Source organism: Quercus suber, unplaced genomic scaffold (assembly GCF_002906115.3).
Source record: "Quercus suber isolate HL8 unplaced genomic scaffold, Cork oak 2.0 scaffold_264, whole genome shotgun sequence".
NCBI lineage: Eukaryota > Viridiplantae > Streptophyta > Magnoliopsida > Fagales > Fagaceae > Quercus > Quercus suber.
The window spans coordinates 270,078-291,603 of record NW_027069720.1 but is presented as its reverse complement, the minus strand read 5'-3'; the positions used below and the strand labels follow the sequence as shown (position 1 = coordinate 291,603).

The window sequence follows — 21,526 nt, the reverse complement described above, 5'->3', positions numbered from 1 at the left end:
TCAAGCATAATAATGTGTTCATGAGCATAAAAGCTCAATTTAACTATATATAATATTATATTTTATATGTATACAGTATACTTGCCTAAAAATATATTTATATAGACTTAAAATTGAATTGTATAAATTTGTGAATGGGTTCATATGATATTGAATTATTATTTGTAACTTACTGATGATACAAATAGTCTACAGTCTATTTGTAGTAAAAATTCACAAAATTGTGAAGAAGTAAAGTATTTTAGTCAAAGTTTCACAATATAGGAAAAAAAAAAGTTAATCAAGTAACTCATGAGCAAGCTCGAGCTTGCTTGAAAAGAAAATGGGTCACACTTAAATATAAAATTTTGTTTGGTGATGAGCTTGAGCTCGGCTCGTGTTCAAAAAAAAAAAAACTTTTAATATTCAGCTCAGCTTATTTAGAACCCTAAATATGGATCTTAGTGCTAGTTAGATAGTTAGTTTTTATTATTTATTTGTTTTTAATTCAAAGAAGATTTCAATGTTAGGTTATTCAAGGAATTTGTTTCTTAAAAGACCAAAAAAAAAAAGAAAAAAAAAGAGAGGCTAATAATGAAATTTTAAAGACATAAAATAGCCATTTTTACAATTGAGTATGTCCAATTTGAAAATGAAATATTTTTAAACAATTACAAAAGGATTTTGAGGTAAGCTTTTTCTAACTCATTATAAGCAGTTAATAAGATCATTCATGTGTACTTTTAGTCACATTACTTAATCAAATGATTTATATGACTTGTTTAAATAACACACAAGGTGATTTTATAAATGGCCATTTAATAGATTAAATGAAATTCTTCCAAATCGATTTAGAGGAAAATTTTTATCTCTTATGAAGTAGGGTATCAAACTCTTAATGAAGGTATAATTGTGGTAGATTATGATACTAAAGATATTTTTTTCCGCATAATTCTATTATATAAAATTTTTAAAATATTATATTATATTATATCATTAAATCATTATGTGTAACATATTTTCTAATAATTTGGTAATTAGAAAATATATGGGTGAGAATTTTTGTTTCTCATGACGAATGATGAGATTGTCTGGTTTTTTAATTGAGCTGACACTTCTTAGTATTTCAAACGGACAAAGTGTAGGTTTAACTTTAAATCATTGTCAGAACTATTGACGTATATTAATATATATATATATATATAATTGATGGATGAGATATTAGAAAATTACATAGTCATTGTTATTTGTTAAGAGTTTTGTAGTTTAAGCAGTTGGCACCTCACAATATTTCCAATGGAGACATCCAAATTCAAATCCCCTACCCCCAATTATCTAATTATTATGAACAAAATTTGGCTCCCAACTAGTTTAGAGTAGCAGCTATCTTTTATAACCCATCACATAATAATTTATATGACTATCCATATGTATTATTTAAACAAATTACATGACTTATTAAAAAAATAAGGTGACTAATAAAAGTCTAAAACTATACTTGAATAATCTCTTCAATTGCTATATAATTTCAAACATGTTTAAAGCAAACATTTGTACAAAGACATTCATGATTCAAATATTGCTTTTCCAATTATGGGATTAGGTGTGTTTGAATAAGTGGTCAGAAAACTATGTTTTGAGTTTAAAATGTTATGTCCACAATATTTTTATAACAAATCTTAGATGACAAATTGTTATTAGTTGTTGTTATTGGGACAAAAAAGTAATCTCAGTGATAAATTCAAATTTGAACCAATAACAATTAACCACCTATAATTTATTATAAAAATATTTTATATACAACACTTCTCTTATAAAAAAGTAACAAAAATTTGTGGTTGCAAAACAGAAAGTAGGATTTTAAAATGGCTCTTTAATCTAAAAAAAAGAAAAAGAAAAAAGACATGGTCATTGGATTTCCATTCATCTCAAAGACTATTTAGACAAATCCTATTTCTCAGTCACCCTCGCTCACACTTCACTCTCCTCAACCAAAAGATGAGTGTTCTAGCTCTTTCAAACTCCTTACCCACGCTTCCACAATTGTCACCATCCCAATCCCAATCCGAAACTCCAAAGCCTCTATCACCACTCCTCTCCAATTTCACCACCACCACCACCACCATCCACAACAACTCAATCAGTTGGACCAAGAAAACCATAATCACAGCTCTCTCCGGCGCTCTCTCCTTCGGACTCGTCTTCTCTCCGCCATGCTCTGTTGCACTTGAATCTCCCACCATCCAATCACCACCATCTCCTTCTTCCGAGTACTGCCGCGAAGACGAGCAAGTATTGAAGGCCGAGTCTGGTCCAGAACTGGTGACCAATGCCGGAATTGTTGAAGAAGCTTGGGAAATCGTCAATGACAGTTTTCTCGACACCGGTCGCCATCGCTGGTCTCCCCAAACGTGGCAGGTAACGATTTTATACAGTACACACGGTCTTTCTTCTGTGTTTTGAATTAAATGGCTTTTAAATTTGATTCATTCAGGAAAAGAAGGAATATATCATGAACACTTCAATTCCGACGAGAGCAAAGGCTCATGATATTATCAGAAGAATGTTGGCAAGCTTGGGCGATCCGTATACGCGTTTTCTTGAACCAGAAGAGGTAATTCTAACTCTTTCCTAGAACCTTTAATTTAATTTTGAAATGGCTAAAAGTATTGATTGATGAATTATTTGTGGTATCGTCGTGTTCGTGTAGCGTTCGCATGCATGATTCATTGAGTTTTCATAACCATTTTCTATGACTAAAGGAGGGGCGGAGCCAGTTAATTTTTGTTTGGTGAATTATGATATTGATACACTAGTCAAAACTCATACATACACACATTTACACACTAATATTTGCAAGCATGTATTTACAAAATAAAATTATACTAGTTTGCTATATATTAATTAGTGAATTAATTGTGGTATGGTCGTGTTTGTGTAGTGTTTGCGTGCATGATTAATAGAGTTTTCATAACCATTTTCTATGTCTAAAGCAGGGGCGGAGCCAGTAATTTTTGTTTAGTGAATTATGATATTGATACACTAGTCAAAACTCAAACATACACACATTTACGCACACTAATATTTGTAAGCATATATTTACAAAATAAAATTATAAGAGGACTAGTTTGCTATATATATGCACACAAAAAATCACTTATTTTATTGTAATTTCTTTTTTAGAATCTCTCTAATTCTTTTGGGTACTATCATTTCTAACTTTAAATCTATGTTGTTTATCTTCTTCTTCTTCTTTTTTTTTTTTTTTTTTTTTCCGTATAACTTTTTGAGTTTGAATGAAGCATTGACAAACAATTGGAAACTATAAACAATAACAACAGCAACAAAAAAAATGTTAGTCCCAAATAAGTGTTTTCTACAATTCTATGTCCACAAATTAAACTTATTGTTCATAACTCATAAACAAATAAAAGCAAATTCCTTTGAACCCAATCAAGTCCTCAAAGCCACGGATGATTCAAGGCTAAAAGGCACGTGAGAAAATTGCTTTTATAAAAAACTCAGTACTGGACTCAACAGCCAGAATTCACCAAACAAGAGAGAAAAGCTAAAGAGGAGAGACATTAATCTAGCAGTACTTTTTTATTTTATTTTTAAAGGGATGATTTTTTTTTTTAAACTCTTTTCTTTATATTAGGGATCCATTTGAACAATTGTTTTGAAGACCCTTTGGCTAGCTAGTAAAAAGTTGTAAATATATATACTGTATTCTGATTTTTTTTAAAACAACTGGCCCTACTTAGTCCATACATGGCTCCGCCCCTGCTATAATGGATCTTCATACAGAGAGTTCTGCCATATTGAAATCAGCCAGTTTGCATAAACATGAAATGAATTTGAGAGAAGTACCTAACTGTTATCTTTACCTTTATGACACTTACTCATAGAGCCTGGGTACCTGAGGTTCTCTTCAATTCAATAAAACTTCTAATTACTTATGAAAAAAATCCATTATTTCTACATAATGGTCTTTACTTACAAACTTTTCAGTTTTCTTGTTCCATGGCATATGCTGCTTTTGTCATTGTTGAAAGTTCTCCAAGATGGCAAGGTATGACATGAGTGGTGTTGGACTGAACCTTAGGGAAGTCCCAGAAGACAATGGGGGTGTAAAACTGAAGGTACTAGGTCTCTTGTTGGATGGTCCTGCACATTCTGCTGGTGTTAGGCAGGTAGCTACAAGGCCAAAATTACAGATGCAACATACTAATATTTGTTTTAGTTTGTGCCTTTTATTGCGCTTCAACTCTTGATTCACTGCTGATTTCTGGAGTTTATGTATTGCTAAACTCTTTCTTTGTGCGACAACACTCGATATGGTTTGAGTGTAGTTATGCTGGTTTGGGTAATTCTTTAAGTTATGAACTGCTGTATTTTCTCTATGTGTTACTCTAATTACTTGCCTTATATCTGAGTTTCTGTTTTCTCTGGTTTTGACACTAAGTTCTTTATTTTTTTGAAAATGTATTTGTTGCATATTATTCATGTTATGCTTCACCAACTGCTTGATCTGTTTATGATGTAGAACAAATTTGAATAATAGGGTTGTATCTTTTTTTGATAAATTCCAAGTGAGGGAGGGGGATTCAAACCCTAGATGTCTCTATTGGAAACACCAAGAGGTCTAGTTGACCTTTCATAAAGAAGTCCACTGACTGTCTTTCTGACCTAGAGGCAAATGGAAGGGATGATGCTAGTGGTCAAGGCACATATATGTCTAACTAGGGACTCTGCTGCTATTTATTTTTATTATTATTATTTTTTTCATTTTAAAACGCAATTATTTATTCTGCTAGTGTCAACTTCTACTACACAGTCCCATCACTCTATTATTGCCATTAGCATTTCAAGATGTAAGAGGCCCAATGTTATTTTTGGTTGTTTTAATAGAAGTAACTTCTTATTTTCCTATGTGTAAATAGAAACAGAATATGGCCTTTGATAGGGATGAATTCTGGAAAAAGGATTTGTTTAGCCAACTCAACCCTTTCAGCCAAAGGTTCTAATATTTATATGGACTATTCTGTGTATAAACACACATGCACATTGTTCCTTGGTTTTATTTAGTTTCTGGAATTTCTTTTTCTTTTTAATAATTAGGGCTGATTGTGGTTGAACTAGTCTGCTGTATAATAGGTTTCCTTACACTTTTTTTCTTTCTTCCTTCTACTTTGTTAGGGGGATGAAGTGTTAGCTGTCAATGGAGTAGATGTGAGAGGGAAATCAGCCTTTGAAGTATCATCTTTGTTACAAGGCCCTAATGAAACATTTGTCACTGTAAAGGTTGTGATACTAATATAGTCTCATATGGTGTAATGCTACGTTAATTTTTTTGTTGTGTTGTCCTCATAATGATTGTTCAAATTTGTATTGTTAATGTTAGGTCAAGCATGGTAACTGTGGGCCTATTCAATCTATCGAAGTGCAAAGACAACTTGTTGCTCGAACCCCTGTCATTTATCGTTTGGAGCAAATTGACAATGGCTCTGCTTCTGTTGGGTACATGCGCCTAAAAGAGTTCAATGCATTGGCTAGAAAAGACTTGGTAATTGGTAGGTGTCATATTATTACACTATATCATTTCAGAAATATGTAATATATTGCATAATTTTACTCTGCATAAACCCTCTAAGTTCTGCATGCGAACACATTTCCCCGTGGAATACAAGTCTTAACAAGAGGAAGCTTTTGAGGAATTAGCATTGGTCCTTTTATCTCATTCCACTGTTTGCACACAAGAACTCAAGACAGGAGGCAAAGAATGAATTAATCTGATTTGCATTTTTCCCTTGGAATAAATGAATTTATAGTATACCATTAGGTCCTTTCTGGTTTTAGATAGTTGGAAGCTGATATCATGTGCCTATTTGGCTAGCTTGGATCCTTATTCTTATGTGAAGCTTATGGCATTAATTACAGTCCCAATAGGGCTTTCATTTATGTTATACTTGAACTATATAGTTTCAGTTAGTCTTATGATTTTAACTAAAACATAAATAATGATTGTTGCAGCAATGAAACGACTTCAGGATATGGGAGCCTCATCTTTCATTCTAGATCTTAGAGATAACCTTGGTGGATTAGTACAGGTTTGTTTGCAAAATTGATCTTATGTTTATCTTATGTCAATATGTAGTTTTGCTGCTTTAGTCCCTCCCTCAATTGTTGAATTTTCTAAATGCTAACTTTTATTTGTTATCGTGTTACTAGGACACCAGGCTTTTTCTATTCCTTTGGTGCCTTCAGAATAGCTTTTCAAATGCATCTAGAAAAATTTCTAATGCAAGAGCGTAACCAGAAATGATCTCAATATTTTATTTTGGATTTTAATTGGGTAATTTTAGATTTTAATGTTTTTATTTATTTAGTTTGAGTTATGATAGGGATGGAATTTCATATCCTTAGATAAGGACTAGTTTAGTATTTGGATTAGTTTGGATTAGTATTTGAGTTTGAATAGGATTTGTTTTAGGATGTTTATCTTTATCTCTTGAGATTCTTGGAAGCTCTATATAAAGCTCAAGATGAATTATTTTGTAATTAGATTATTAGACGTTTATTAATATTATTCAATGATTATTCATACAAAGTTTGCATTGCATTTAGTGGTGAATCCAAACAACCTTAGGTGGTGAAGCCTAAGGTTTACCGTGGGATTAATCTAGGTGGGAAGCTTAGGTTTTCTTGCATCAACTTTGGTATCAAAGCTAAATTTGATCTTTCAAGCTTTCAACAACTCAAACCAAATCTGATATACATCTCACCAATGTTAACCCAACCCAATTTCAACCATTAGAGAACAAACCAACCAGCTATGACATTATTCAGGTTTTTACCCCACGAGATCTTGAACAAGCCCAAACCAAAACCAGTTCGTACTATATACTCACTTTACCTGCATGAATTTTTCATTCCAAAAAAAGTTTCCCAGCAGCCAACAGAGAAGCCTGCTACTCCTTCCAAACCTGTGACTCCAATCCGTGCCCAACTCTAGATTGCAAGATCCACCACCACAAAAAAAAAAAAAAATATATATATATATATATATATTTTAAGTTTATTAACCAAAAAAAAAAAAAAAAAAAAATATATATATATATATATATTTTAAGTTTATTAATATCAGTTTACCGTGGGATTAATTTAGGTGGGAAGCCTAGGTTGTCTTGCATCAATTTTGGTATTAGAGCTAAAATCAATACATCAGTTTTTAGCAACCACAAGAAAACTGTCGTTCTTTCAACCACTGCTTCTAAAACCAAACATCCAGCAACTCCTACATCCCAAATTCATTTTCAATCCATTAGTACAAACCAGATCCAGAAAACTTGAAACCCACACCATCAGAGCAGAAAAAGTTCTAGCAGACACGTGAGTTCACTTACCAGCCCATGAATCCTACATTAATCCTACATCTATGTGGGCCACACTCATTTTGGGTATTTAAGCATTTAGCACAGCCCAATCAGCCCATCAAGTATTCTTGAATTTTCAGCAGTACCAGCCCATGCTCGTCAAACCCAATAACAGCCCAGGTCAAACACTTATTGCTCCAGCTGTGTGAATCATGCCCCATATAATGATCAATACAGAGCACCAGCCAGAGCCTAGGTTAGCAAGCCATTGTTCATTTCAAATTGTTGAGAATCCATTCCAGTGAATCATGGTAGTCTTAGAAACACCAATAAGATGTTTCTAAGACTAGAAACACCAATCATGGTAGTCTTAAACCAATAAGGTTAGCAAGCCATTGTTCATTTCAAATTGTTGAGAATCCATTCCAGTGAATCATGGTTGTCTTCGTCGCACTGCTTCTTCCTCTACAAAAGGTATGAGGGAATTATGGAATTTAATTTCTACAGTTAATTATGATGGTCAAGCTGGTAAACGAAACAGGGAGATTGTGAAATTCAGTGGGTTGGGCTCTGATGGTTGTCCATGACTTTGAGACTTTTATCTTGGAATGTGAGAGGATTTAATAATCCTCATAAGAGGGATACTGTGAAGAACTTATTTAAAGAATGGAAGTGTGAGGTTGTGTGTTTTCAGGAAACCAAATTGGATCGTACCAATTCTGTTGCTGTGAAAAGTCTTTGGGGCAGCTCTTTTGTGGATTGGGTGGCTTTAGATGCCATTCACATAGCGGGAGGTATTCTTGTGGTCTGGGACACACGGGTGTATGAGAAAATTGATTGTGTGGTGGTAGCTTTTTTGTTTAGGTCTTGTTGAAAGGGGTGGCAGATGGTTTTGTTTGGATGTGCACGGGTGTTTATGGCCCAAATGATGCCGGTTTGAGGGACGCTTTTTGGGCAGAGCTTGATAGTGTGAGAGTGAGATGGAGTTCAGCGTGGTGTGTTTTGGGTGATTTCAACATTATTAGATACCCGGTAGAGCGTCTTGGGTGTAATTCGTTTAGTCTAGCCATGTTCAATTTTTCGGACTTTATCGAGATGAATTTTTTGGTTGATCTTCCTTTGGTCGGGGGTGAGTTTATGTGGTTTAGAGATTCAACGAATCTTGCTATGTCTCGCATAGATAGAGTTTTGGTTTCAGCTGATTAGGAGGAACACTTCTTGGATGTAATTCAAAGGCCTCTCCCTCGGGTGGTTTCTGATCATTATCCTATTCTAGTGGAGGAAGGAGGCATGGCGAGGGGGAAAAGCCCCTTTAAATTTGAGAACATGTGCCTAAAAGTGGAGGGTTTTGTGGACCGAGTTAGGGGCTGGTGGAACAGTTATCAGTTTGTGGGATCCCCTAGTTATGTCCTCGCATGTAAATTCAAGGCTCTTAAAAAGGACTTGAAGCATTGGAATAAACATGTTTTTGGGGATGTGCATTTTAGAAAAAAATGTTTGTTGTTTGAGCTGTTGGACCTGGATTTGAAAGAAGGTTTGCAAGTGATGACTATGGCAGATAAAGCAAAAAAAATTGAGATTAAGGCAGAGATCGATTCTTTAGCTTCTTTGGAGGAGATTTCTTGGAGGTAGAAATCAAGGGCTTTGTTCTTAAAGGAGGGAGACAATAACACTAGGTTTTTCCACAGGCTTGCTAATTCTCATAGACGAGCCAATACCATGAGGGGTGTGGAGCTTTATGGCATTATGTATAAAGCTGAATCAGATATTCAAGACCAGGTGGTGGGGTTTTATAAGAGTCTTTATTAGGATCCAGAGGATTGGAGGCCCACTGTTGATGGGTTAGATTTTGCTAGTTTGAATGAGTTTGATAGGCTTTCTCTTGAAAGGGAGTTTGATAGGGAGGAGATCATTGCTGCTCTTCATGAGGCTGAGGGTGATAAGACTCTTGGTCTAGATGGCTTTACCATAACTTTCTTCCAAAAGTGTTGGGGTGTGATAGAAGAGGATGTTATGGCTTTTTTTGCAGACTTTCATTGTCAATGCGTCTTTGAGAAATCTTTGACTGCTACTTTTCTTTGTTTGATACCTAAGAAGATTAAAGCTGTCAATATTAAAGATTTTCGGCCCGTTAGCCTTGTGGGTAGTTTGTACAATCTTCTGTCGAAAGTGTTGGCTTCTAGGCTTCGAAGTGTTTTGGATAAGCTTATATCCAACTCTCAAAATGCCTTTGTAGGGGGAAGACAGATTCTAGACTCTGTTCTTATAGCAAATGAATGTTCAGATAGTAGATTGAAGAGTGGTGTTTCAGGTGTGATCATTAAGTTGGATATAGAGAAGGCTTATGATCGTGTAAATTGGAATGCTTTGTTTTACTTAATGGAGAGGATGGGTTTTGGGGAGAAATGGGGAAGGTGGATGAAGGCTTGTATCACTACAGTTTGTTTCTCAGTGCTTATTAATGGGTCCCCGGTTGGTTTTTTTGGTAGCTCTCGTGGTCTTCATCAAGGAGATCCTTTATCTCCTCCTTTGTTCTTGTTGGTGATGGAGGTGTTGAGCAGGTTATTGAGGAGGACAGAAGATGGTGACTTTCTTAGGGGGTTTCAGGCAAGCCCAAATGCAAGAGGAGGTTTGCATATTTCTCATCTTTTGTTTGCTGATAATACTATTCTTTTCTGTGATGCATTTAGGGAACAATTATTATATATAAGGATGGTGTTGATCTTTTTTAAAGCTATTACAGGCTTAAAAGTAAATGTTGGCAAGAGTGAAATTGTGCCCATTGGTGAGGTTGGGAATTTGGGTGCTTTGGCTCGCATTCTATGTTGTAAGGTTGGGCATTTGCCTATGTCTTATTTGGGAATGCCTCTTGGGGCTCATTTTAAGGATGCTTTGATCTGGAATCCTATTTTAGAGAGGGTGGAGAAGAAGCTTGCTGGTTGGAAGCGGTTGTATTTGTCAAAAGGAGGTAGGCTTACTTTATTAAAGAGTACTTTGTCGAGTCTCCCAACTTATTATCTATTGCTGTTTACAATTCCGCAACACATAGCAGACAGACTAGAGAGGATTCAGAGGAATTTCCTATGGGGGAGTTCTAATGATGTTTTTAGATATCCGCTTATTGCTTGGGATAAGGTTGTTTGGCCGGTGGAGATAGAGGGTTTGGGGATTCGGAAGATTGGGCTTTTTAAACAAGCTCTACTTGGGAAGTAGCTTTGGCGTTTTGGGAAGGAAGCTACTCATTTATGGCGTCAGGTAATAGCCACCAAATATGGAGAGGATAGTGGAGGTTGGTGCACTAGAGTTGTGAGAGGGACTCATGGTTGTGGGTTATGGAAGAATATCAGGAAAGGTGCAGACAATTTTTTCAGTCATGTGGTATATGTAGCGGGAGAGGGTAATCGTATTCGGTTTTGGCATGACCCTTGGAGTGGTCCTACTCCTTTGAAGGATTTATACCCGGAAATGTTTGCATGTGCTGTGGTTCAGGAAGCTCTGATTTTTGACATGATAATTTTTGCCCCAGATTGGGGAGGTAGGAGTTGGAATTTCCATTTCCGACGCAATTTTAATGAATGGGAGTTAGGGAGATTTTATTCTTTCTATGCGCATGTCTCTGCCAAGATTCCTAGTGGGGAGGTGGAGGATATTATGATTTGGCAGTTGAATTGTAGTGGTGTCTTTGATGTGCGATCCTTTTATATTGCTTTATTGAAAGCCCCTTTCTGTTTCTTTCCCTTGGCAGAGCATTTGGTGTGTAAAGTTACATAAAAGGGTATCTTTCTATTTATGGACTGCTGCTAGGGGTGGGATTCTCACAATCGATAACCTTGTTAAGAAGAAATTGCCCCTTGTTAACTGGTGTTGTTTATGTAGGTGTGATGAGGAGACTGTGGATCACCTTTTGATCCATTGTAAGTTTGCATCTGCTTTGTGGAGTGAGGTTCTTATTATGTTTGGGGTTCAGTGGGTGATGTCGGACACTATTGTTTCTCTTCTTTCTGCATGGAGGAATTGGTTGGGAGCTTACTCTTCAAAGGTTTGGAATTTGGTACCAGCATGCCTTATGTGGTTAGTTTGGAAGGAACGCAATGCCCGTACTTTTGAGGACACTGAGAGTCTTATAGATAAGTTGAAGACCTTGCTTGCTAGGACTTTGTTTGAGTGGTCTCATATTTGGGGGCTTACATATTGTAGTTCCTTGTCTAATTTCCTTATCTCTATTAGTCTTTCCCTATGATTTGATTGTATCTATTTCAAGGGCAGTGTGTTTACACTCGTAAACACATTGTCCTTTTTCATCAATAAAACTCTTATAATCTATCAAAAAAAAAAAAGAAACACCAATATTTGATGGATGTCCAGATCCTTGGACCCTCATCAATTGGCTAGATGAGATGGATCAATTTTTTGATCAAATATGTTTGACAGATGCTAATAATGTTAGGTTTGCTAGGATGAAATTGATAAGTAGAGCTAGAGACTTTTGGCGTAGTGTCGAGAATCATCGCAAAGGAAGGAGCAAGCCTGCCATAATTGATTGGAATGAAATGAAACAAATACTTAGAGAGAAATATGTTCCCCAATCCTATCAAGAGAAGTATCAACCTCAAACCTCTAATAGAAATTTTCTGCATCACAAAGACAATATTCAGCAAGAAAACACCTCATCCATCCGTCAATACTTCACTGCCATAGCTCTAGACTTAAGAAATATAATAAAAGTTTTTCTAGACTTTTTTTTTTTTTTTTTTTTTTTTCTTCTGGGAGGTGGATCTTGAATAGCTCTAGACTTAAGAAATATAATAAAAGTTTTTCTAGACTTTTTTTTTTTTTTTTTTTTTTTTCTTCTGGGAGGTGGATCTTGCAATCTAGAGTTGGGCATGGATTGGAGTCACAGGTTTGGAAGGAGTAGCGGGCTTCTCTATTGGCTGCTGGGAAAAAAAATTTGGGATGAAAAATTCATGTGGATAAAGTGGGTATACAGTATGGATTGGTTCTGGCTCAGGCTTGTTCAAGATCTGTCATAGCTGGTTGGTTTGTTCTCTGGTGTTTGAATTTGGTTGGGTTAACATTGGTGATATGTACATCAGATTTGGTTTGAGTTGTTGAAAGCTTGGAAGATCAGATTTAGCTTTGATACCAAAGTTGATGTAGGACAACCTAAGCTTCCCACCTAGATTAATCCCATGGTAAACCTTAGGCTTCACCACCTAAGGTTGTTTTGATTCACCACCAAACGCAATGCAAACTCTTCATGAATAAGCACTGAATAATATTAATAAATGTCTAATAGTCTGATTACAAAATAAATCATATGGAGCTTTATATGGTGCTTCTAGGAATCTCAAGAGATAAAGATAAACATCCTAAAACAAATTCTAATTCAACTCAAATACTAATCCAAATACTAAACTAATCCAATCCTTATCTAAATATATGAAATTCCATCCCTATCATAACTCAAAGTAAATAAATAAAAAACATTAAAATCTAAAATTATCCAATAAAAATCCAGAATAAAATATTGAGATAGTTTTCGGTTATGCTCCTGCATCAATTTCCCTCATTAACATCGCCTGTTGTTCATAGTGAACCCATTCCTAGAGGCTAGAGGAACTTAAAAGTCAAAGTGGAGAATTTCTTGAGAAACTTAGGTGGCTACTCTTATTATTGGTAATGCAATGAGTTAGGTTGAGGACTGAGAGAGACAAATAGTGGTCTCCTTGTGGCCAACATGTTTACATAGGATTTGCATAAAAGAACTTGGATTGGGAGGGAGAGATTTCCAGAGAGAAGTTTCATTTAGGTGTTTCTCTTGTATGCTTTACGTATACTTGCTGTGCAAAAACTATGTTTTTTATGGGCAACAAAATAATATATATATATATATATATATATTTTTTTTTTTAATTTAAAATCATGAGAACTCCATTTGTCTTTTCCTTGGAGGTGTTTTTGGAAACCTAAAGTTCCAACTAAGGTCAGCTTCCTTTGGTCCTCTCCCTTTGGATGGAGGCTTTGGGGAAAATCCTTACTAATGATTACATCTAGCGTCAACTAATTATTATAGACTGGTGTTGCATGTGTGAGAGGGACAGGGAGCCTATTGATCATATACTTTTACATTGCCATGTTTTTAATTCATGTAAATTGTTGTGATGGGGCCAAGAGCCTTGTAGGCACCTCTTAGTGTTTCCAAAAGAGACGTCCACGTTCAAATCGTCCCTCCCCCACTATATTTATTGAGATATAAAAAATAAAAAATAAAAAATAAAAGAAAATTTTTGTGATGGGTTTTTTTGTAATAGTGTTTGATCCTATTCTTTTGCTTATTTCAGGCTGGAATTGAAATCGCCAAACTCTTCCTAAATGAAGGGGAGACGGTATGGCAGTTTGTCGAGATGTATTTGAAAACTAATATTTGTTTGTAACTGCGATTATGCATTTTTTATTTTTCAATTTCACATGTGCAAACTGTAATTTCTATAATTTTCGCGTTTTCCTTCTTTTCCTCTATCATCTAGACTCCTAAAAGTAGTTAACTAGTATGTTATTTGCTTATGACATGTATAATAGAGTAAAACCCAAAAGAAAACAAAAGAAAAGCAATTCATTTAAAAAGTCCTAACATGTCTAGATAATTAAGGAAACTCGTAGGAGAGAGTGGATTTTGGGCCTTTGTCCACTTGTGGAGAGTCTGTAGGAATAGATTCTTCAATCTCCGTACTGTTTTCTCTCTTTCCTCAAATGTATGCCTATTCCTTTCTCTTCAAATGCATCACATCAAACATAGAGGAATGACTTCCAAATTTTGATTCCTTCTCATTATCTAACCTGCCTTTCCAACACTCCAAAACTTTGTTCACTGTGCTCAGCACCACCCATTTTAAACCCAAAAAAAGTGAAACACCAAATAAATGATCCACCAATTTGCCATCCACCTTGCACATACTACACCAGCCCGTGGTCACTGTAACCCTCCTACACATTATCTGTTTTAAGGATCTTTCCGATTGCCGCTCCCCAAACAAAAAAGGCACTTTTGGGAGAGCTTTTGCTCTCCATACACTCTTGAAAATATTATTTACCTAAAACTTTCAGCAAAAGACTTTCTTGTCATTGAACGGATAACATATGATGAGGTCACAAATATTAATTCATTGTGATTCATTTTCTCATTATTGCTTAATAATTGTTCGCTCCAATTGTCTTGTCTTTGGTACTGTGTACTGTGTCTTAACTTTTTTTGTTTTGTATTTTTTTAAGCTGGGCTCAAGGATTAAGATCCTTGAATTTTGATTTTTAAATGTCCTAATTGCAATGTTAGCAGAAATAAATTGCTCTTTCTTTTGCATGAAGATCTTATGCATTCTATTTTATGAAGATCAATATCTCCCACCAGGTATTTGGCAACCATGTTCCTTCTCATTGTCACCATATGTGCATTTTAGGGCCTTAATCTTTTCCTCTTGGCACCTTGTACCAAAGTAGAACTGACACACCAAAAAGCCTAGCATGTCCGTCGGACATGCTTGGTACATCATTGTCTGTGGGGTGTCCGATCCAAAAAAAAAAACCTTGGGAAATGGTAAAAACATGGCTTGACAATATGGGTTCATGGGGTTTTTCTTTAGGTTCCGGTAGCCGTCTTCCTTCTCTGAAGATTAGGGTTAATGTTGGGTTATATAGGAATAGGGTTTTGGCTAGAGTTTGTCACAAAACTGATTCTTGAAGCAAATCAGAAAATTTCCTGCAATAGATTTTTGGTTAAACAAGAGTCTCACAAGACTCTACGGAGACGTTCTGCTTGAATCTTGCACAATCGAGAATTCAAATCTCACACGACCAAGACTCAACTTCGCACAATTGAGATGTTCTTTGATGCACAGTGAACTGAAACTTCAACTTTAGCCTTCATTGCCCAATGTTAAATTTCAAAAAATGAAACCCAATAAAACAAATAAATTTGACTTGGAATTAGCCAACATCTAAAAATCCTATAATGGTCCCTTTACATATGTTGTCGATATAATTATCTCATTTGTGTTTTGTCCTGAGTATCCTTCAAAAAAAAAACTTTTAGATTCTTACTGAAATAAAAGCTTCACGATTGTGATAGATCTTTAATAATGAGGAGTTCTTTTCTGTTTTGCTTTGGACCTTTCCTTCTCAAAAGTGATAGCAGCACATTTTTAATCATGACTTTATCACTTTGACAGCATCTTCCTCATCACTATCACCTCTTATTTATCTGAATGTACAATACAGTATCTGTCTACTAAGTAGTTAATGCACATATTCTGTTGACAAAACTGAGCATATCATGTGGCGTTTTCTTCTGACAAGATATATGAACAGGTGATATATACTGTTGGAAGGGATCAGCAGTACCAAAACAATGTTGTTGCAGATACTGCACCGTTGGTTACAGCTCCCGTTGTTGTATGCACTTCTACATCTGAGATCTTTAGAACAAGTATCAGTATCTGTTTTCATTTATGACTTGGTCCTGTTAACAATGGTTAATGGCTCCAAATCTATGGTACTTTGGGGGGAAAAAAAAATCTTTCATTCAGTAGCACTATTGTCAATTTTGCATTAACATGATGCCTGGTGCAACAAGGGGCTGTAAAAATGAGCCTTTGGAAAATGTGCTGCTGTACATGGTGACTGAAATATAACTTTGTACACGGTGACTGAAATATAACTAAGTCTATCATGCAGTAGCATTAATAATTTTAATTTTGTCTCAAACATTTTGTCTACAATGAGAACCAAGACAATGTTTGACACAGAACGTGAGGTGGTAGACATAGTGACTAAAGTAGATCTGAATTGCATCATAAGTTCGAATTCACAGACACATGGAAACAAGGCCACAACAATACCAGTTGGTTTTGTTATAATTTTTGTTGGTTTTCCTTGCTATATTGCATTATGTGTAATAGGGATGCAATGCAAATGAGCGCTATTTGGCCCTACCAAACAATTGGTTACTTTTTGATTTGTTTGGGGTGCAAAGGAGTGGAGCTGGGTAGTGAGCTGTTTGAACTTTGAACTGAATGTGAGGATTTTTATAAAACTATGCTTGTCAATTAGTAAACATGTTTGAGCTCTGTTTGCTTATTCGATTAGATTAGCATGGTTCGGCTTTCTACATCAAAATTGAGAACTCTAATCAATCTGTTTTTACTTAATACTGATCAACAGGGATAACCAAAAGACATAATTGATTGGAGTAGCTCAATATTAACTTAAATGAGTGATAATGAGTTAGGGTGCCAGCTTCAGTAAATCCAGTCAACTCATCATAAACAGAATTGGTTAACATACTTTGCCCTAGCTCCTTGTCATAGTTATGCCTTTTGTGCTCAGGGGTTAACCGACCTGAGCTTGAGTTTTTTTGGATAGAAAAGCTTTAGATTGAAGCTTGATCTTCCTCTAACTTGGTGGATTTGTACCCCCAGATGCCAACCTGATTCAGTCTCTTTTATTATATTTTTTAATGATTTTAAAAGTAGACTCATCATTACTGAGTGTTTGTTCTTAATTCAATCTTATATGCTTATTATCTTTTGTACTAACAAGTTGGGAATTATAATGATGTAATATCAACTGTTGTGGCCTATCCCACAAGGTTTTTGACTCTTGTCTAATGCAGGTTTTGGTGAACAACAAAACTGCTAGTGCAAGTGAAATTGTGAGCAGCTCCATCAAATTGTCTGAAGTTGCTTTTGGTATTTCACATTTGTAGTATTGTAAATGGTGGTTTCTTTCAGGTTGCTTCTTCGCTGCATGACAATTGTAGAGCTGTTCTTGTGGGGGAAAGGACTTTTGGAAAGGTTCAGAATTCAGATATTAATTCATAAATGCGGATTTAAATTATCTTTATATATGATCATGTAATGTGATAGACCTGAGTCCACCTAGAACCTGTTTTTCATCTAAACCCTGGAATTCAGCTTCAAACATTCATGTTAGGTTTTGTTCTGGATTTGGTCAGTAGCATCATGGCTGGGGATAAAAATCAAAATTTCTCTTTGGTAGTTTCATTCTATCTCTTTTCCCAACATATTGAGTTTAGTTTTTAAATTTTTCATATTACCAATAGATTCGATATCTGATTGACTTACCAAAACTAGATATCTGGTTGTCCTAAATTGGTCGAAATATGATTCTTCCTATGCGCAATACATCACAGCTATAGAAATTCCCTCTTTGTGATTCTGATCCCAAGTCCTGTGGCCTATATGTTGAACAGGGTTTGATTCAATCTGTATTTGAACTTCTTGATGGATCTGGTGTGGTTGTAACTGTTGGGAAGTACGTCACACCAAATCACAGGGACATAAATGGCAATGGAATAGAGCCAGATTATCGAAATCTTCCAGGTATAACTCTTTCATATTTCTGCAATAAATGTTAGTAAGTTCCCATTTAATATGAAAAATAATTCTCTACATACAGCTTGGAGTGATGTTACGCAGCACCTTTCTCAGTGCAGTAAGCTGCAAGGATGAAGCAAAGGTTATGGTCTTTCTATTTAAGTTCTAGATTTGATTTCTTAGACATTTCTTTTACCTTTAGTTGGATAACCTAATATGAGATACATCTGGTGGGTGCTGCCTTATATTTCTTGAAAATGTGTCTCTAACGGTGTAGTTGTATGATTTGCTTAAGTTGCTCAATGGCTCTTGTGCTTTATAACTTGTGTCTGCATCCTTGCAATGAAAGTGCAATTGTTTTGAGAGGCGGCAATAGATTTTTGGATTTGAGAGTTGATTGAATTATTACTTGTAAAAAATGGTTACAAGTTATAGTACATGTCTTTGATGTCAAATTAACCCTGTTCTCACCTGTACATGTCTTGTATTGAAGATTATTAATAAAATAAAATAAAAAGAGTTACGCATTGAAGAACTTCCTAGTTGTTTGTTTTGAATAGAATTCACTACCACAAGAATATTTCTTGGCCATCTTGTTTACACATTATATTTAATGCTCGAATTTTTTAAAGACTCTGTATCTTGCCACTAGAACGTCAGGTTTATGGTCAAATAAACCCCTATTATTCTTATTAATATTATCTTCATAATTATTTGACTTTTTAAAAATTTCATTTATTTCGTCTACTTTGTATTTTAACAACAGTAATAGCTAGTTCTGGGACAAACAATGTTATAGAATTGATGAGTATTATAATAATGTAACATTGGTCTATCCAAAAAAAAATGTAACATTGAAAAACAATCTCAGAATATACGAGGGATTTATTATACTTTTGTTTACCCTGGAACTGATATTCTATGTTACTAAGTTTGATGATTTTGATGCACACATTTGACATTGTTGAGTTCGGTAAGCATTTCCTAATGTGTTGGGATTTTATTGGGGTACCAAGTCAGCTTGGCATCTCAAAGAGGAGAACTCAACACTCAAAACAAAACGAGCGGAAAATGGTGATGAGAAGGGTTAAGAAGATGTACTACATAAAAAGGATATTTTTTCATTTTTGTGACAACCCAAAAGAAGATCGAACCAAAAGAAACTACAAAAATTGTCACTACTTGGGCTTTAAATCTGATCGTACTGGCCCAATTTGACTTTGGGTTGTTCAAATTTAAACCCAATTTAGTCAAAATCCTAATTAAAAAATGGAGATGCTCAATATTTTGAGCTTGGGTAACGTAATAATTAATTGATGATTAAAATACATTGTTAAAAATAGCAAAACTGTCTCAAGATATATTTGAAAAAATTTAAACAATTTTCAATTTTGAACTTAATTTGCTAAAAAATAAAAAAAAGGAATCGAACGCCAAAGTATTATGCCATTAGTATAGTATTTATTTTTAAGTGCTCAACGATGATTTCATGTAAATACAACAAAATTTACTAAACTAAGCTTTTAAAGAGTTTGAGGTATTAGTGGGGTTCAAATGATAGTCTAGCAATAATGGTGATTTTTGTGGTGTTTGTTGTTCAAATCTTTTCTCCTCCTTTCAACAACTGTCCCTTTGTTAATGGAATCATCGATAATTAATAATGAAGTTGAACTTTTTTTTTAGAGCAAATAATGAAGTTGAACTTGGCTTTACATGTAAAGCAATTAAATCGTTCATACAAAGCATGTAGAGAATTGTTTGAGATTTTAATCATGCAACCCATGTATGCTTTTGTTGAACACGTTGATTAGGTGGATAATATAGTTCATACAACTTTTATTCCTTTTTTTTTTTTTCCATCAATTTTGAAATTGGCTTCAATAATTTGAGTGGAGTGGTGGACCCTAGTCAAATTTTAAACAAATGAGAATATGTGAATGGAATGTGAACTACTAGACAAAAGTGACCATAAGAACTTTGTAATCTTTTGAGTCTTTCCGAATTTAAACTCACATTTGTGAAAGCATAATAAACTCTCTCTTAATTGTGAATTGTCATAGATTCCAACAACTTTTTAATTAAGAGTCTAAAGTCTAGAGCCATTCCAAGTAATAATTCCCTTCCTTTAATTAAAAAAAAAATCCCAAAACCAAAACTAAAACTAAAACCGTGTTGTGATTGTGAATTGTCATAGATTCCAACCACTTTTTAATTAAGAGAGTAAAGTCTAGAGTCTAAAGTTTTTGTTTTCCCAATTTAAACCCACATCCTTGAAAGCAGAATAAATTCTCTCTCACTCTCACTTCTTTTTACACCATTTCAAGCAAGTTCAACAACTCATTCAAACGGATGACTCTTTACATATTCACTTTTTAATTAAAAGTGTATAGTCTAGAGTCTACTCTAGAGTCTAAAGACTACAGTACACTTATGTTACCACACATAAGAGAACCTTTTGAAATTCGTTGCTTCTTATAATTAGAATTTCGAACCTAAGTTAGAAGCATAAATGTGGTTGGTGAGGTAGATGAAGTTTGATTTTTGCTTGGCTTTGGGACAAGACTCTATAATAGATCAAGGATATTGTCATATCTATTTTTTGATAATGGATTGAAGCTTTTAGTTGTTAGATTTTCGGAAGAATGGAAACCTTGAGCTTTGGCCTTCTTAGATATCACAACTAACTAGTTGGCTACCAATTTTTGATATTTTGGTTAGCTAAACCAGTGTTTCTATCCCTTTTAGGTGAAACGACATCTTAAGAACCTGCTCAATTTGAGAAAACTAGTTAGTTAGCATTGTATGAGGCCAGACTACTTTACATGATTTAGAGTAATTAGTTTGAAATTTTAGGCATATATAACAATTTGCTAAGGTTATTTGTGGCCTGCACATGGACTTGCTCATAGGCTCATAGATTTTACAAGTGTTCTAAGTCAATTCGGCAAAATCCATCTCTTGGGCCTGTGGGTAAGCTCAAATAGGCCTTACTGTTTAGTATTTTCCCTCTATACCAACCCATTTAAAGATTATGGACTTGGACGATTCAAAAATTAAGAAAGTAATAGACTCAAAAATAATTGGGCTTCGCTATCTGTGGACCTTAAAAAAATGGCATTAACATGAGTTTAAATTAGTTCATGTTTAAATTGTTTGGGGTATTAAATTCAGCGATGGGAGATATGGAAATTGAAAATGCTTTCCTAGTTTCAAAGTTTGGCAAAAGATTAATGGTTCCTTACTCTGAGTGGTGGCTTTTCAACTTTTCTGTTTTGGTTCAACTCGCTGTCCTTGTTCAAGAACAAAAAAAAAAAAAATGATTTTTCCCCTTATGGTGGAGGAGTCAAATAATCATTTTTTTTTTAAGGTCAGAAATTGTGTGTGTGTGTTTTTTTGTCAGTATTGCTCTCAAGCTTATTTAGTCAAATTGCTAAGTGGGTTGGGTTTGTTTTACCGTCCTTATACTGTAGTACAAGCTCAACATGGCGGAGTAGTTGTGAACCCAAACCCAAATCCTTGGTGGACCTTTTTCCTTTTGGGCCTCAATGCTGGTTGTGACTAATGGTAGTTTTTTTTTTTTTTTTTTGGTAAATTTCATTAACGGATCATCCGTATTAATGTCAATCAGGTCCAAAATTTTTCAAAACTAGTTAATATAGTCCTTAAAGTCAACTTAGTTCTTAAGACAGTTAAGGAAAAATGACTAACTAGCCTAACAATGTTTAGCGATTAAGTTACCTTTAGGGACCAAATTAGTCAGTTTTGAAAAGTTTTGAACTTAGC

At 34.8% G+C, this 21,526-nt stretch overlaps 1 protein-coding gene across 4 annotated transcripts; it reads left to right on the top strand.

Moving 5' to 3' along the window:
* The first annotated feature begins 1,920 nt into the window (after window positions 1–1,920).
* Window positions 1,921–18,209, top strand: LOC112017940 (carboxyl-terminal-processing peptidase 1, chloroplastic). 4 transcript variants are annotated; one of them, XM_065781334.1, is made up of 12 exons: window positions 1,921–2,397; window positions 2,474–2,593; window positions 4,035–4,172; window positions 5,179–5,283; window positions 5,384–5,552; window positions 6,013–6,089; window positions 13,697–13,741; window positions 15,717–15,800; window positions 17,020–17,058; window positions 17,138–17,200; window positions 17,620–17,749; window positions 17,826–18,209. In XM_065781334.1, exons 1-12 carry the CDS (start codon window positions 1,978–1,980, stop codon window positions 17,876–17,878), a joined length of 1,443 nt encoding a protein of 480 aa, XP_065637406.1. In that variant the 5' UTR covers window positions 1,921–1,977; the 3' UTR covers window positions 17,879–18,209. The 4 variants fall into 4 exon arrangements, with proteins under 4 accessions (XP_065637406.1, XP_065637408.1, XP_065637407.1 ...); XM_065781336.1 differs by lacking the exon at window positions 4,035–4,172; XM_065781335.1 differs by lacking the exon at window positions 15,717–15,800.
* The last annotated feature ends 3,317 nt before the right edge of the window (window positions 18,210–21,526 follow it).